The sequence below is a fragment of the Vigna angularis genome, chromosome 6 (assembly GCF_016808095.1).
Source record: "Vigna angularis cultivar LongXiaoDou No.4 chromosome 6, ASM1680809v1, whole genome shotgun sequence".
Classification (NCBI taxonomy): domain Eukaryota; kingdom Viridiplantae; phylum Streptophyta; class Magnoliopsida; order Fabales; family Fabaceae; genus Vigna; species Vigna angularis.
The window spans coordinates 35,093,850-35,112,435 of NC_068975.1; the positions used below are offsets into that span (position 1 = coordinate 35,093,850).

Sequence of the window (18,586 nt, forward strand, 5' to 3'; positions counted from 1 at the left end):
AGGTGCGTAGGGATTATTATGAGCTTAAGAGAGGTCGTTTAGCAATAGACGCTAGGAGTTCTCTTTGAAACTTTTTCCTAGGTTGAGTAGTAGATTGATAGGAGTTCATTTTTTTAGAACTTTTTCCTAGGTTGAGCAGTAGACGCTAGGAGTTCTCTTTGGAACTTTTTCCTGTGCAAGATATTTTCACTCACAAAAATATGCGTTAAACAGAATAAAGTAAATGTTTCAATATTTTATAATTTATTTTTATAATAAAGAGTTATTAGAACCTGACAAGGTTTCCTAGGTTGAGCAGTAGGCGATGGGAGTTTTCTTTGACACTTTCTCCTGTCCTAAGCAGTAGACGGTAGGAGTTCTCTTTGAAACTTTTTTCTAGATTGAGCGACGACTAATGAGAGTTCATTTTAGAACTTTGTCCTGTGTTGATAGGAGTTCTTTTTAGAACTTTTTCCTATGTTGAGCGGAGGTACTAGACGTTCAATTTGGAACTTTTTTCTAGGCCGAGCGATGGTTGATGAGAGTTCTTTTTAGAACTTTGTCCTATGTTGAAAGGAGTTCATTTTATAACTTTTTCCCATGTTGAGCAGAGGCACTAGACGTTCCACTTGGAACTTTTTTCTAGGCCGAGCGGCGATTGGTAAAAGTTCTTTTTAGAACTTTTTTCCTATGTTGATAGGAGTTCTTTTTGGAACTTTTTCCCATGTTGAGCGGAGTCACTAGACGTTCCATTTGCAGCTTTTTTCTAGGCCGAATGGCGGTTGATGAGAGTTCTTTTTAGAACTTTTTCCTATGTTGATAGGAGTTCTTTTTAGAACTTTTTCCATGTTGAGCGGAGACACTAAACGTTCCATTTGGAGCTTTTTTCTAGGCCGAGCGGCGATTGATGGAAGTTATTTTTAGAACATTTTCCTATGTTGATAGGAGTTCTTTTTAGAACTTTTTCCCATGTTGAGCAGTAGACGCTAGGAGTTATCTTTTGGAACTTTTTCCTATGCAAGATATTTCAGGCACAAAAGTATGTGTTAAATAAAATATTCAATATTTTATTTTTATAGAAGCCATTAGAACCTAACAAGGTTAAACGTTGGTGTTTCCAACTGACCAAGCGGTAAGGGATTAAACCTTCCTATGCAAGATATTTTTACTTACAAAAATATGGGTTCAAAATATTTTATTTTTATAATGAGAAGCCATTAAAACCTGACAAAGTTGAACGTTGGTGGTTGATGAGGCCCAATTTAACTTGTTAGCCTTTGCTAGGACTCGGGTTCAATCCCCAAATCCTTGGCAACGGCACTAAAAACTTGTTAGCTCAAAAAATACTTGTTGGGCTCGATTTCGGCAAGTGCACCGAATCGTTCAAGTAATAAACCGGTAAGACCGGGTATCGTTTTCCCAAGAGACTCGTAATACTAGAGAATTGTGCGATTAACAACTCATATAGACTCAAGAACATAACATCAATTTACAAAACCAGTGCAGGAATGTAAATTCATACATAATTACAAGGTTGGACTTTGGTATTGAAGGCACTTGGAAATGGAAAAGACTCGAAATGGTATGAAATGACATTGCTAAGGTTAGTTTTCACCAATGCACTCTTGTGTATAACCAATTTTATCTCCTCTCTATCAATTTACTAAAGTCAATCCACTAAAGCACTCTAGCCCTAATTCCTTAGATGAAAGAGCCTAGGTTTTCCTTATCAAACCCCAATTCCTTGGCAATCTAACAAGCAAAACCCGCATTAAAGAGCTGGGATCTAAGACAACATGTGAATCATCTTCCATTCCTAGAATCAATGACCCACAAGGACTCCTATTTCAGTTCAAGATTTCATCTTACGTTCCCATAATCCATAAAACCCCAAAATCAAGTCATGAACGTTCCCATTACATGCAAGCTTTAAGATTGGAAACAAGAATACTAGCAATTGATAGAAAAGGCATATATATAATCAAATCATTCAACAATTACACAAGGATTCAAAGGCTACAACTAATCCCAACAAAGATGAATTTGGTTCTCCATTTCCATGGAGAACCCTAAAGCTTACAAACATGGAAGATGGAAGAAGAAGGAGACCCAAAGGAAGAGGAGGAGATGTTCCCACAAGCTCCTCACGCCCTCCATGAGCTCCAGCCGTGAAATCGCGCCTCCAAATGACCAAAGACCCTTTCCCCTTCGCGTTTTAGGGTTAAATAAGCTGTCTGCCACATCAGTAAAAGTCGCGCCCGGGCGCCCTCTGTCAGTCGCGCCCGAGCGCGAAGCTCTCGCAAAAATTCAAATCTGGCGAAAAGTCGCGCCCGGGCGCCCCTCTGTTTTCGCGCCCGAGCGCGAGCCTCTCGCATTTGGACGAATGTCCTTCAATCTGGCCGAGCGTCCTCTTTCCTGGACGAGCGTCCTGGACGAGCGTCCTCTGCCTGGCTGGACGAGCGTCCACTTCTGCCTGGCTGGACGAGCGTTCTCTGCCTGGGACGAACGACCTCTCCTGGACGAACGTCCTCCTTCTGCATGGACGAACGTCCTCTTCTGCATGGACGAGCGTCCTCCTGGACGAGCGTCCTCCTGGACGAACGTCCGCTCTCTTGGACGAGCGGCCACCTGACTGGACGAGCGTCCTCAATGTGGGACGAACGTCCTCCAGCTCCTGGACGAGCGTCCGCTCGTGCTTCCACTCTGGACGAGCGTCCACTCTTCTGCCTTCTGGGCGAGCGTCCGCTCTCCTGGGACGAGCGTTCTTGCACTGCTGATGGCATTTCTTCGTGCTAATTTCTTGGTCCAGTTCTATCGTTTGTTGGAGAGTCTTCCAAGCTCATTTTTAGCTACAAAATAAGGGATTATTGATGAAAGTACATCAAAGTAGCCAAAAACACAAATATTTATAAAACAAGGCAAGAGAAGAGGATTAAGCAAGTTATAAGTAAGAAAGGAGTTGATTTTGCCATTGAAATGATGCTTAAAATATGGTATAATTTAGCCTTATCAGTGTCTAACTGACCAAGTGATAAGGGATTGAACTTTTCCTGTGCAGGATATTTTTACTCACAAAAATAAGCATTAAATAAAATGTTTAATATTTTATTTTTATAATGAGAAGCCATTAAAACCTTACAAGGTTTAACATTGGTGGTCCAACTGACCAAGCGGTAAGGGATTGAACCTTATTGTGCAGGATATTTTTACTCACAAAAATATGCCTTAAATAAAATATTCAATATTTTATTTTTATAATGAGAAGGTATTAGAACCTGACAAGGTTGAACGTTGGTGGTCCAACTGACCAAGCGGTAAGAGATTGAACTCTTCCTGTGTAGGATATTTTTACTCACAAAAATATGCGTTAAATAAAATATTTAATATTTAATATTTTATTTTTATAATGAGAAGCCATTATTTTTATAATGAGAAGCCATTAGAACCTAACAAGGTTAAACGTTGGTGGTCCAAGTGACCAAGCGGTAAGGGATTGAATCTTCTTGTGTAGGATATTTTTACTCACAAAAATATTTGTTAAATAAAATATTCAATATTTTATTTTTATAATGAGAAGTCATTAGAACCTAAACGTTGGTGGTCCAACTGACCAAGAGGTAAAGGATTGAACCTTCCAGGATATTTTTACTCACAAAGATATGCGTTAAATAAAATATTCAATATTTTATAATCTTCTTATTTGTGGAGGCATTTAATTTTTGCCTCGTAAACCTAATAGTTCTCAAAACAAAAGACATGCCTTTAAAAATTATTATGGAATTTTTTGCTCTTGGTGTAAAACCTGGTATTGATATGAAGTAGTGATGTCAAGACTTAGCACTCATCTGGGTTCTTGTGATTTCATGGGGATGCCACTCGGCCCTAAGGTGGGCGCCAAATGTTTCGATTGAAAGTGTTCGAGGGTCGATCGTCTTTCTTTGCTCTGCTCTCTTTCATCATTCAATCCTCTCCGAGAACGCAATCAACTTCGATGGGTTGTTGACCTGCAGAATACACTATGTGTTCAAGTGAGATATCTTTTTCAAAGAGATTTTTATTTTATTATGATAGATCAAAGTTATTTTACCTGGATGTCGTATATTTATAGGTGGCAGCCAAACATATTGATTAACCATTAACGCAATATATATTTAGACAATTAAATAATCAATTATTAGTACCATATATTTGTAAGCGTAAAACAATATGACCCATTAGTATTTGTTAATATACTACAAATGACCATTAACTCTGATCGGTATATTTCATATATTACATTATTAATAGATTGTAAATTTAGAAAAAGTCAAGAGTCATTTACTAATTGTATTCTTTATTTCCTCAAATCATCTCTCATCTTAAGAAATATAGAATATCACATCTCATTTTCACTTACTTCTCATAAATAGTAAATACTCAAAAATGAATTAAAGATATTTAAAATAAACGAAGTTATTGAAAAAGTATATTTTGAAGAGAATTTTAATAAATCTAAATCATGCTAGCATTTAGTTTTAGTAAAAGTTTATATAAAGAAAAAAATTAGAACAACATATATTACATTTCATTTACTAAACAAATTAAATCATAAAAACACATATCTTATTTAATAATTTTATAATTTCCAAAAAATCTAACAAACAATTCTGTATACATCAACGAGAACTTGGGATATCTGATCCTTGGGAATGGCAAAGATGAAAATTTTGTGACATGGAAGCATTCATTATAAGAAAGAAAAGAAGACCTTTAAATTTGTATATGTAATAATGGAAAGGTAGTAATGAAAGATGTATGAAATTAGTTTTGTGGGCACATAAAGTGAGATTTATTTTGGTTTGGTGAAAAGCAGTGAAAACTAGCAGCGAAACTGGGAAATGGTGTGGGTGTGAAGAGAGACAGAAGCATGAGTTAGAAAAATAATGGTGTTTAAGCTGGAAAACTAAAGCAGTGTTGATGTGAGTGAAGCAATAGGATTATTAGAGATGTAGATGAAGAAGGGTAATGAGTCCCATCGTATATATATATATATATATATATATATATATATATATATATATATATATATATATATATATATATATATATATATTAAATAATGATATTTTGACAATATTTTAAAATCATCTACATGTTATTTTGTGATTGGTCCAAAATTATTTCATAATCAATAATAATAATCATAAACACCAACATGGACCAATTACAGAATAACACATAAATGATGTTAAAATGTTGTCAAAAAAATACTGTGAAATATCGTTATTCATATACATTTGATGATGGGATAGGGTCCACCACTACTACCTCATCATACATTCTCTCGAAGAGCACGAGAACATCAAAATCATAATGGATCAGATTGTGGTGATAAAGCCAGACACTGGATTCTTCCTCCATGCATCTGTCACTAACACCTTTAACCAAACACTGCTACGCTACACCACCATTTCTACACTTCAAGGACTCTCAACCCCTGTCATTAAAAAACACAATCCAACTATTATGTCCACTACAATACCATGTCATATTGTCCATGAAAAAACAAAATATGAATAGAAAAATGTTGGATAAGGAAAAAAACTTCTATATTAAAATTACATTTAGATCTTTATTATAAATAAATAAATAAAATGACAGTAAAAAGAATTTTAAATATACATTATAATTAAAAAAAAAATCTTTTAAAAGGACACCGAGGTAATTATGATTAAAGTTGTAATAACAAAAGTATCATGGTTACGCTATTAGGGTCAAACTTGTACTCTTGAACTTCTTTGGTAATTACTTCAATGCTTTTGGTTAAGTACAATGAACGAGGTTGTGATGGTTGTAAAGATTCACGTATTCAAGTTTGAATGTAATTCATACGTAAGATAAACTATATTTATAAGGATGACCAAAAAGTAATTCATCTCAGCATAAAATGTGATTTGAATGTCACTAGTTTCGACTTTTCGATCTAGAAAAAAATAAAATCTGAACTGTCTATTAACTTTGGTCTTCAATTTAAGGTTTTAGTTTTGTTACTTTCTAAAACACGCGATAAAATTTTAGAGAAAGATATTGTATGTGATATATACTATGATAATTCTAAAGGTACATATATGGATATGGATTATTAGACTAATCTTAAAATTTGTGTTTACCTGAACGTGAAAATATGATGAACTTACACAAAAATAATATTTAGATAGATATAAAACTTCTATGTTCCCCTTTATAGAGTTTTTGTTTTGAATCGAATTTCACCAAATTTAATTTCTTTTACTAACCAGCAATATATTTTAATTTTAATTCTTAAATATATAAAAAATAATGAATATAATTCTTTTAATTAAATAATATTATTTTGGCATGTTCACATATCAATCTAAAATACCATTTAACATTTAAACATAAATTAATTTCATTACATTAAAAGAAGAAAATGTATCAAAGACAAATAAATTTTAATTTTACATCTAAATTTAAAAACTAAAAATATATTTAATCTTTATTAAAATTATTATAATATTTTTATCTAACTATAAAAGAATATATAATAGTTAATTTTTAATTAGTCAACTTTAATTTTATTTATTCATTCCTTTTGAAATAAACTATCTTCCAAAACTTATTTTCTTTCTTATTTATTGCTCTCTCTGTTTTATTTCATTTTTTATATATTTTTAAATCGTTGTATAATTATCCATGACAAGATTGTGTTTGTATCATTACAAGAAACACAAATAATAGAGTACAATATTGCATCAGGCATGACAATAACATTATAACCTCAACACATATGTAACCTTGTCAATACTATTTATTTATTTACTTAATATGTTAAATTAGAGAATACCGTCAGCATTGACTATAATCCACACAAATAATAATTTTAACACTTAATTTGAGGGGAGAAAAAGAGTAAAAGTTATCGCTTGCGTTGATTTATACTTAAAAGTATATTTAAAAAAAAATCCGTAAGAATAATTTTTAATGTTAGAGGAAAAAAAGAGAGTTAGTTTTGAACTGGCGTTAACTATGGTTTGCGCTAATTATGATGTTTGAAATTGACAGGACTCTCCTTATGAAATATTCTGTTTAATTATAAATTTTTAGGAATAAATACCCAACTCTTTTTCTTTTATTTATTTTTTTTAAAATATTGGCGTGTTGATTTTTAGATAATCATCATGCATTTGGGTTTTTGAGTTTCTTTTCTTTTTTTTTCATTTTTCTTCTAACTTTAATTAACATTTGTTAGTGAAATTGTTAATAGAAATCCACATCAACCACTAAATAGGACATTGACTGGTTTCATAGTACATACCTCATATATCCCTGATAAAAGATGGTAATGGGACTTAAATCTATGACTATATATTTGAATAATTCACTGTGTTGCATCTAAGTTTTTTAGTTTTGAAATATTTTTACAAATAAATTTAAATCTTTACCATTTCTTTACTTCGCTTGACACAAATCATGAGGCCTCAATTCTGAATTTAAGATACTTTGTTTTTTTCAAAAATATTTTTATTTTGATAAATTGGCTCATTATAGACCGAATTAAAAATAAACGAACTCAACTTTTTTTTTCTTTTGGGTTAAAAATTTGATAACTCAAGTTTTGTTCTTTTTATTTATTGTCTAATATTTACTGTAGTATATTGAAAATATAATCAAAATAGATTGATTCGATCATTATTTTATCAAACATTATTAGAAAGTTAATAGTTAAAAAATAAAGTATTAATTTATATAATTTTACAAATAAATAATTAAATCTCCAAACTATTCAAACATTAATATTGAAAAATACTTTAATATTTAAAAAATGAAATTGTCAACCTAAAATAAAAAATAATTATAGTAAAATACACTTAAATAATAATAATTTAAATTAAGTTAACCCACGGAATGAAACCAACTTTTACATCTTCACCTTTCCAACATTTTCTTTATTATCCCCAAAGCCACAAACAATTTTTCTTAGCCATACTATTAACCAAAATTCATGTAAAATTGGCATGAAATTCTATTATATAAGGATCAACAAAAACATCATTAAATTTCTTCCATCTATTAGTAACATATAACAGAAATGATAGTACCAATCACACACATGTCACGTTAATAGTCATTTCACTATTAGTGTAACATCCCACTATCAAAAAGACTCAGGCTAGCCAAATCAACATTAAATAATCCAAATCCATTTTTTTCAAGGACATTAGTTCTTAATTTGTACACTTAATAGAAAGTCATTGTTTTTGTTTTCTTGATCTCCTAATCTCTCTTCCCCTATTAACTTTCTTCATATATGAAGTTTGTACTCATAAGTGATTCAAATTTTTGATAAGGCTAATTTTGTGAACTCAAACTCAACTTAATTGAAATACAACAAATAGGAGACAAGATTGGGACAACAGAACTTATTTCCATGAAACATGACTTTCTACCTTGTCTTTAATGGACTCAAGCTCCTTTGACTAAAGATTTCGGGCTTGCACTTTGGAAGCATCTGATGTGAGTTTTCTCCCAACTTTGGATGCATAGCAATGTGATGAAGCCTCTCAGTGGTAATATTTTCCAATCCAAACGAGTCCTCCCTTAAATCTCATTACAATGTCATCAGTTGAACCCCTTAACATGGCTCTTCAACACCTATCACTGATACTAGATAAATTTTTACAATAGCACTAGTATAATACCTAGGAAATTTGTTACATTGGGAGCCCTAATGAAATGCTAAAACTGATTTTGGTGAGCACAGGAGGGTGGCGGTGTTTTCGATTTTACATAGTGATTGCTGATGCATTCTATGGTGTCAGAAGTTGCACATTCGTGTGACAAACGATGCGGCAGAGTGGGGAGTTATCTCGAGATGTTTCACTGCTTTTATATTCTCTGTGCTTGGAGATCTCCTTATGGCAGACCAAAGATATGCTTTAATCGAAAGCCACGACTCACACACCCCACCAACCCCGCCATTTCGTACACATTTTGGTCACTTCCTTCCTAGGCCACTTTTCCACAACACCAGTTTAGCTCCTGTACAATAATACTAATGTTATGGACATTGCTTTTGCTATTGCCTTGCCAGCCTCAACATATCATCATTTCACGTGCTATTTCATCCCAATTACGTATCAATTTTCTTTTGAATTCATGTACGATTACTTATGTTTAAAAACATGCACTTGTACGCATAATAATTAACAATTGACGATATCATTTGCATCTAACATATAATTTAATTTCTATAGTTTTGGTGAGCCTGCTTCTGTTTATCTTATGGAACAGTTAAACGAACATGGAGCATTGTTTAAACGATGTATAGTTCGGACAAAAGAAAAAGCAAAATGTGGAGAGTGGGTTAGTTAATGATCAGATGACCAGGGAAACCCATGCAGCTCACATGTGCCTTTTGATTTGCACTTGGCAACGTCGAAATACAAGGACAAGTAATAGTTTGCATGCATTATTAGCTAGGTGAGTTAGTAAGATTGACTGACATTCCCTAATACATGGTACGGAAAGAGAAGCTTTTTTAAGACACGTAGTATTAGATAATGTAACGTTGTTTTCTACATTTGAAAGTATTTCTAACACAATGTTAATTATACCAGAAAAAAGGACCAAAATGAAAAATTATGAACATTGTCTTTTTTTTAATGATCGAACAGCGAATCTGATTCTAATAAGCCAGGACGAAGTTAAAGCGTAACAGCAAAGCGCACAAAGCATAGTTGCAAATAAAACAAACGGGACTCTTTAAAGCGAAAGAGAATTTGGATCTTCAGTCACCCACATGCCCAATATGGAACCGTTCCATCAACTTTTTCACCAAAGACATCATTCCCTTTGTGCATGTATTGAGCAAAGTTGCCTCGTTAATTTGGAATTTTACATTCCTTTTAGACTTTGGCTTAAACTAACAAATCATACTTTGCTTTGAGCAAGACAATAACTTAAAAGGGCAGAGGATAATCGATGGTAATGGTAACAAAAACAAAAAAGACTTCGCCTGATATAACTGTGTGTAATTAGAAATATATTATATGTAAAAGTTCCGAAACAACCTGACCCAACCCAGAAATTCTCTATTCAACTATCTATGACAAAGGAAGAAATAAAATGTTACGGTTGATCACCGATTACAGCAACTACACCAACAGCACAAAATTCTCTAGAGTCCAATGTTTGCACAATCAACTAAGACCAATTCACCTGCTATGAACCTATGCTACAAGATCATATACCTAAAAAAAGTCATCAAACAGATGAAGCTGATGAAAAGACAAATCAATTGCTCAGAACCGTGCCTTAGCTTTCAGGATTTCAAGGTGAAACAGGCGAATGAAATCACGGTGGAGGGCCATACCCTGGAATATCAGGCCATTGATTTTGAACCAAAGACGACCCAGAAACAGTACCAGCACCAGCACCAGTCCTCTCGGAGTTACCACCAATAGTGGTACTGATGGTGCTCCACAAAGACGCATCAGAGGCTCTGTTGCCGGCATTAGTATTATTACTGATGAAGATCTGAGGCCAATCATGGTGAGAAACACCACTGCTATTGGTATTGGTATTAGCCATGCTGGAGGATGGATTAACCAAACCTTGATCATAGAGAGACGCCACCTCCCTCTGACCACTGCCCATTTGATACAATTGCGCCGGACGAATTGTACCAATCGATCCAATTGGCCGCTGAACATTGAAACCAGATAGAAGGCCCAAATTGGAAGAACGCAAGGCGTCACTGTTCAGAGACTGATCAAAAGGATGTGATGATGGATTGAGCGAATGCATAGCAGCCAGAGAAGACAAGTACCCACCACTTTGGTACAAAGGTGAAGCCAAAACCGAAGAAGGGTCTTTAGCCCTCACCACCGTTGTTAAAGGTGGTGGTTGGGTTTGAACCACCACGTCTTGTGATTGTTGTTGTTGCGGCAGCGACCGAGAAGAGGAATTCTCCGACGATGATGGATTGGAACTCTTGGCGCGCTTCCCCTTGCGGCAACCACCACCGACGGGAACGTTCCTTAAGGTTCCACCTTGAGTCCAGTACCTCCTGCATGTTTTGCAGAAGTAACGAGGCTGTGACAAGCTATAGTTGTTGTAATAGCAAAATTTGGTGTTGAGAGAGTCGCATCGAGGACACTTTTGGGGTTGTTGAGGGGCCTGAACCTGAGGCTGTGCATCCCCTTGTTGCATCTCCTTCATACTCGAATCCTGAGGTAGTTTATTCATGTCACCTCCTTCTCCACCTCCTTGCTCCATCTCTTGTATATTTTTCTCGACCCTTTTGACTTTGGAGTATGTGTGTGTTTTTGAGATGTGTTGTTTTGTATTTATATTCTAGAAACTATAGTAGTAGTAGTTGGTGGCGGCTTGGAGGAGCATGCAGTTAATATGGGGACGTACGATTGAAAAGTGTGGGGGGGGTTTGAGATTTGAGGGGTTGTATTTGAATGGTACGTGTCTGCAAAATGTATCTGAGAATCTAGAATGGAAAAACTGTGGCAACTTACCTTGTGCATGAGTTCCCACCTACCCGCAATTAAAAAAGAGAAGAACCGGGAATCTCAAAGTTCCATAAAAAACTTTGAAGAATAGGTAACGAGTGTGTAAATGGTATTAATTGAATAGGATCGATTCTGGGAAATCTAAGGATCTTGAAAGAGAAGAAAATTTGATGTTTTGAAGTGGTGAGTATAAGGAAAAAGAGTAGGAGAGGTGTGGAAAATTGGGAGATTCGTGTATTGATGTGCAACGTGTAGAAAGTCCAAAAAGGAAGGGTCTCAATCGGATGAGAGTGGAGAAGCCTTGAGAAGTGCAGTGAGATTTTTGAAGGAACTTAAAAGGAAAGAGAGAGAAAAAGAAATAGGAGTAGAATAGGGTTAGAGTAAGGACCAAGAAGAAGGTTGAAGGATGAGGCGGCTGAAGAGGAAAGTTAAGAGCAAGTCCAAGATGAAGAAGAAGAAGAAAGAGAGTAATTGGAGTGAGTGGTTTATGAAATGCTGGCTCTCTCTTCTCTCTCTCTCTTTCCTTTCATTGCACTTCCACCCCACTCCCACAGCTTTTTACTCTTCCATTCATTTTTAATTCTAAATTAATATATCATAAATTTCATCAATATCTTCAACTTTCTACAATCTTTATTTTTATTTTTATCATCTCAATATAATGTATTATTATTATTATTAAAAACTTAGTTAAATAATTGTTTAGAAAAAAGAGGTCAAATACTCATTTTCTTAGATAACATTCTTGTATAATCATAATATAATAAAACATAATAAATACTGTACGGTAACAGTTAGAAAAACATGTTTGCGTTGTATCACTCTCTAGAAATTAAAAGTCAAAAGTAAGAAATACAAAATGTAATTGATATGATAAACATAAAATAATATACAAGTTTTTAAATTTATGTAACTCGATATTATTAAAAAAAAACCATTTATAAAGAACATTCATGTATATATAGTTTAACTATATGTCTAATATATCTATATTCTTTATTATTTGAATATAATAAAAATTGGTTTAATATTAAGGGTTTGTTTGAATAAAATTTTCTGTAAGTTTTAAAAAATAAAATAAAATCAATAAATAAAAGTATTTTCTTTATAATTTAATTTAATTTATACATAAATTAAATTTTTAAAATTATTTTCAATCAAATTTTACTTAATGTAATAATTAACTCATGCATAAAATTTTTAATTCAATTTTATTTTATCTATCCCTTCTACATTTAGAAAGAAATTTTCCCAACCAAATCCTGAATATGTTTAAAGTTATCACATAGGGACTTTTTAGTTTTTAAATTTTAATATCTAATTATATGTTTTGGTTTAAAAAATTTATAAAAAAAAAACAATTCTCTTACACATTTATTTGGATTAATCTTGATTATAAATAAAATTAATTTATATTATATAAGACGAGACAATTGTAACTAATTAAACTAGATTAATAAGGTTGAGTTAAGTCTAAATTATATCAAATCATTCAAATATATTCTGTTATTTTGTGATTGTGTTAAAACCTATTTAAAATAAAATAATTTATAAATATACTTCTTATTTAATAATTATTAATCTTGATTTCATAATTCAGATAAATTGTAGAAAAGAAAACGTTACTTAGTCGTATCTTCGTTTTCCTCTTCAATGCAACTGAAGATTAAGACTATAAACTCAAGTTCTATCTTTTTAAAAAGATTTTTTTTATCAAGCAAAAAAATCATATATAGTTTCCTCATTTAAGTCACACTGAAAAGTGACTTCATCAGATTTAATAAAAGTTTTAAACATGCCATCAACAATAAATATTTATACTTTTATAAACATTATAAGTTTGGGTTCATATATATAGTGTTTTTTATTTTAACTTTTACAAATATAGAATAGCTTATATTTATAATAGCTACATAATAACGAAGATAATAAATAACGAAAAAACCTTACAGAAATTGGAAGAAAAATTACCAATAAATTGTATGTTTATATAAGGGTTAATCAAATATATGGTCTGTGAGAGTTTCGATTCAAGTAAAACATGCGAAATTTACATAAAACGTAATTAATATTATTGAAATAATAAGCCTGATATTAATGTAAAAAAAAAACTGAGATTTCAATAGTAAAATACCGTACTGTTTTGATTTACATATCATTTCGTGTTCCGTAGGCAAACCTTTGACACCATATATTTGACTATTTCCTAGGAACATGTCCTACAACAATTTTTAGGTCTTTTTATGTGTTCTCTCCACTTCAACTTGACGATTGTGATATTCTTCCTTCTCAACATTATCAGTTTCATAATTCAAACAAAATCAATGAACTTTTTAATTTTTTTATTAATTCATTTCTTTTTTCAAAATCAATTCAAATATGTTTATTTTTTTTTTTACTTTAACATGAACAAATTTAATGAATCAATCAACTGTATCTTTAGCCTTTTTACTATTCATTGTTTTCCTCTGTTTTAATTTTATGTTATTAAGAACATTAACTTGATCATGTTATTTATACATTTTCTATATTCATATATATTGTTGGAAGTTTTACATCAACTAGAGGTAAGATCAAATTATAATATATAAGTGAGGTGCAAACCTCATCATACAAGCCGATTTTGTGGAGTTAAGTTAGGCTTAAAGTTCACTTCTTAACATAATATCAGAGTCACGGTTGAAGTCTTTCCTAGCGAGATCTATATAAGTATTTTGTTCCACCCTTTGTCAGGCCACTATCAGATCACCCATTAATTTTACTCTCACGCTCGAGATATCTATACCTCTGCGTGAAGGAAATGTGTTGAAAGTCTCACATCGACTAAAGATAAGACCAAATTATAATATATATATAAGTAGACTGCAAACCTTATCATACAAGCTGGTTTTGTGGACTTGAGTTAGACTTAAAAAACTATTTTTTAACATATAAAAAAATTAAAAAAAGAGATTAAATATATTATATAAAAAACTAAATATTGAAAAAGTAAATTTATTTAATTTTACAATAAAGGTTTGGGACATCACGATTTCTGCATTTCTTATCTGAAAATGTTAATATTATATTAGAGAAAACTAAGAGGGACCATATGATTGAACAACAAAAGGCATAGTGTGGTGACATGAGATGGGTGGGCAGTGGGAAGATGTTGTTACTTCTTACCTTATAAATAATTAATTTATGATTTCACTCAGCTTCATGGTGGCATGAGTCACGTGATGATGCAATGAAGGAAGATGGTGGTGACGATGCATGATAGAGGGGTTACAACTGCTCCTACACCCTACTACTTCACTTTCTTCTATTTTTCCTTCTCATAAAATAATAAATCATTTCTGCCAAAAAAATCCCTATACATACACTCTGTAAATTCTTAGATCTTGAATTGGTGGTCCCAGATAACCTACCGTATACTACGCCATCAAAACTCACAATTCATTCTTGTTATGATGAGAGTAGTTAAAACCATTCTCAGCTTATTTAAAAATTTGAGTTTCGTTGTAATAGTCACAAGTCAGTGAACCAAAACTGGGCCTTACGGAAAAGGTGAAGTTTTTGGTCCTTGGTAAGGACTCCTTTGCAGTGTGATGTCCTTCAAACGAAGGACCATGTGGGCCATGGAGTTATAATTTGGCCCAAGTCATTGCTAGGTGTTGGTACAGCTTACAGATGCTCAAGTGTCTGCCACTTTCAATGGGCCTAAAAGAACATACTCGTTTCTTACACACACACACACACACACACATATATATATATATATATAATATATATATATATATATATATATATATATATATATAATTTTTTTTTTTATTTTTTATTTTTTGACCCAAAAGGATAAAAAATTGTGCTGAGTAAATTGGGTGGGATTGTGATTTTAACCACCTTGGAGCTTTGTACTAGAAAGAAATCACCGCAAAAGTATAACCTTAAGAAGTCAAGTTCTCACTTTTAATCTCCGTGCTTTTATTAAAAGCATAAACACTTTTGCTTTTTCATGATTCGATCTTACGTTTTCTATATACAGTTAGTTAACTTTTCGTTTTTAAAGTCTGATAACGTATAAACACGGATTAGATAAGGAATTATGGAATCAATTGGCTTCGTGGGCCGCCAAAAAGAAGTTCTTCCCCAAAAATTTCCTTCGAAACACACACTTAAGATTGAGAAGTGAAGACTATAAACTGAGACATTGATTCTGTAGCATCTTTTGTTGCTCTCGGACATTTCGTCTGCCATGCGTGTCTTGTCTCTGCAGAATCATGTGTTCTAACAGCTCTTCTGTCTCCTATTCCTTCTTCGCATGCATTTCTCGGCTGCAAAAACTTGGATTAATTCTTACAAATTGATTAAAAACTTACTACATCCCAAACGTTTACACACAGATGGAGTGCGAGGTTTCTAAGATTCAATATTTGTCTCTGGCTCTCTTTTATTTTTTTTCCTTGTGATATACAGTTGCATAATTAGGAATCACGTTTGAAACGCTGTTAGTAGCAAAATTCATCTTTAATTATTTGAGACAGTGGTATACTTAACCAAGTTTGAATCGATATTTCTCTCAAAAGAAAATAAAATTTACTTGTATTCAATTATAAAATTTTAAAAGACTAGAAAACTTAGTTCTTATTCAAAATCATGTAAATTTTAATAGATCATTTGGTTCATTAGATTATATGGGCTTAGTCTTACTTGTTTATTTTTAGGTATAAATATTCTTATAGGATAATCTCACTCAAGTATGTGAGACTTTTCTACTTCGATTTATACTTTTTCTCGATACTTGTTCAAGATCAAAGTTAATTGGGTTTCAATCATGGTGGTTTGTCACTGTCAACTCTTCTTTCTCACTCTGTTTTCGATACCTTTCCTTCGTCAATACTTGTCAATGATTTTTAAAACTTGAGACTCAATTTCTATTGGTTGTATTTTATTTTATAAAAACAATCATATTTCTATAATTCGATCTATATCTAACACACTTTATGCTAGTATATATGTTATTTTTGAACAAAGGAAGGTGTGTAAGAATGCATAGAAGGACTGAATGGCTGATCTGATATAGTTTCTGAGTGACTTGGTCATTGACAACCTGTAGGGAAAAAATGAACTGAATGACAAATCCGTAAGAGTTCTTAGAACTTAGAAGTTTAGTGTGCATAGTTTTTGTGAAGTTTAGAATTGATCATAGCAATAGAAAGTAGAATGCGTGTGAAGTTTTATTCCAAGAGGATATATCAGCACTACGAACAAACATACTAATATTGATAAACATATACAGTACCGGACTTAAAGTAAGCCATTCAATCTCTAATAATAGCCCTTTTCACCATAACTCTTCCCAACTCTTCTCTTCAACCCTGCAACATCATCGTCATCATCCTTCAGAACACCATCACCATGACCATGACCATCATTATCATCATCATCCTTCCCAACCAAGGTTTCCTTAATCTTGTGTGTGGTGTCCTTCGCCGCGTCCCACGCCCCTTGCACGCCCTGCTTCGCCTTCTCCCCCACGTTCTTAAGCGTCTCTCCGGTCGATTCCGCCACCTCCTCCGTCTTCTGCTTCGTCCTCTCCACCCCCTCCTTACCCTTCTCCGCCACTGTTCCCGCTGCGTCCTTTGCACTTTCTTTGGTCTCGTACGCATACTCTTTCGCCTTCTCTTTCGCGCTCTCCGCACTATCCCTCACTGACCCCGCTGCGTACTTCGTCTTCTCCTTCGCGTCTTGTGCGTATTCTTTGGCTCTGTCTTTCGCTTCTTGCGCTTGATCATCTGTCTTGCGCTTTGGCTCTGCAGAATCATATGCCCAATTGCGTCTTGCGTCTTTCGTTCCATCTGCCGCATTTCTCCACTGCGAATGCACAAATTCGAGTTTTAAGAAAATGTCTGTACAACTCAATTATATGTTATAAGATTACACCTTGGTTATATATGAAAGTAAAGTTTCTAAATAAATAGCATAGTGGAAAGAAAAAACATTTGCGATTGTGATGGACTTACCTCTGAGGAGTTGGGAGAGGAAGCGAAGGTGACCCTAGAGGGTTTGAGGGAGAGGTAAGGGGCGTGAGGGAGAGACTTTGAGAAGCGAAAGAGGGTACTTCTGGTTATGAACAAGGCTGCCATATCTTTTTTTCTTTGTTTTTCTCAGAAAGTTTTGTTACTTGCTTCGGTTTCATTTCCACTAGAATTTGATCCGCTTAAAAATGGAATGGTTTGACACCTTTTTGGGAAACCTGCATGTTGGAAAGAAAAGGTGGCAAAGAAGAGGGTTGCCACGTGTGTTCTTTCCTGCCACGGTTCTTGGAAACTTGCCACGTTTTTAGTTTCTGGTTTGAAAAGTGACGAGAAGAAAGTAAGTAGTTCAGTGAGTAACTCCTATGAGCCAATGTTTTGTTGACCAAAGTAGCACCACCGTTTACAATGGGAATCAAACCTATTGGCCGACATCATATGTCTACATAAATTTAGGATCACTCAAAGCCACTATACTGATCTTGACAAAACCAATTCTAGGGTCACAACAAAGACGGATAGGAACTCTCTCACTCATGCTTGATCCTATCGTCTTATCCAGTAAAATCACAACCTGTAAATTATTTTGAGATTTGGCTAATTGTTTTGGTTGACGAGTTCAGTCTATAAGTAAAAAAAGCTAAATTTAAATTGTAAGTGATCTTCGTACGTAGATGGACCCGATTTTAGTTAAATATAATTTAATTTGTTTTATTCTTGAATTAAGTAGATAAACACACATACAATATATAAATGCTGTTTATACATAAAAATATGTAGGTATGAATTGCGATATTGATGACTTGTGATTCAATTTAGAAAGCTAAATCAAAATGCTACCTAGTTACGAACTACTTCAGCACTAATTCAGTGCCGAATGCCCAAGAAAAATCTTTTAGTTAAATAATTTCATTTTAGCACTTGTTATAATTTTAAATTTTTTATAAGATATATCAAATTTGAATCATACAAATATATATCGTAGATTCATTACATCAAAATGAAGATGGTGATCAAGACTATATAAAGTTTGATGATATTCGTATAGGTTGCGTGTTGGGAATA

The 18,586-nt window shown here is 33.3% G+C and overlaps 2 protein-coding genes across 4 annotated transcripts; both read right to left on the bottom strand.

Annotated features, from left to right (window-relative positions):
- Positions 1-10,000: 10,000 nt before the first annotated feature.
- LOC108341922 (dof zinc finger protein DOF1.1) lies at positions 10,001-12,041 on the bottom strand. Its single transcript, XM_017579605.2, has one exon. The coding sequence runs from the start codon at positions 11,254-11,256 to the stop codon at positions 10,333-10,335; it is 924 nt and encodes a 307-aa protein (XP_017435094.1). The 5' UTR covers positions 11,257-12,041; the 3' UTR covers positions 10,001-10,332.
- A 3,476-nt stretch (positions 12,042-15,517) lies between these two features.
- On the bottom strand, positions 15,518-17,691 carry LOC108342175 (late embryogenesis abundant protein 2). Of its 3 annotated transcripts, none has more exons than XM_052878851.1 (3): positions 17,510-17,691; positions 16,789-17,360; positions 15,518-15,820 (listed from the first exon to the last, which is right to left on the bottom strand). In XM_052878851.1, the coding sequence occupies exons 1-2, from the start codon at positions 17,630-17,632 to the stop codon at positions 16,815-16,817; spliced, it is 669 nt and encodes a 222-aa protein (XP_052734811.1). In that variant the 5' UTR covers positions 17,633-17,691; the 3' UTR covers positions 15,518-15,820; positions 16,789-16,814. The 3 variants fall into 3 exon arrangements, with proteins under 3 accessions (XP_052734811.1, XP_052734810.1, XP_017435385.1); XM_052878850.1 differs by lacking the exon at positions 15,518-15,820 and adding an exon at positions 16,397-16,596 and having other exon boundaries at positions 17,510-17,690; XM_017579896.2 differs by lacking the exon at positions 15,518-15,820 and having other exon boundaries at positions 16,699-17,360; positions 17,510-17,690.
- Between the last annotated feature and the right edge of the window lie 895 nt (positions 17,692-18,586).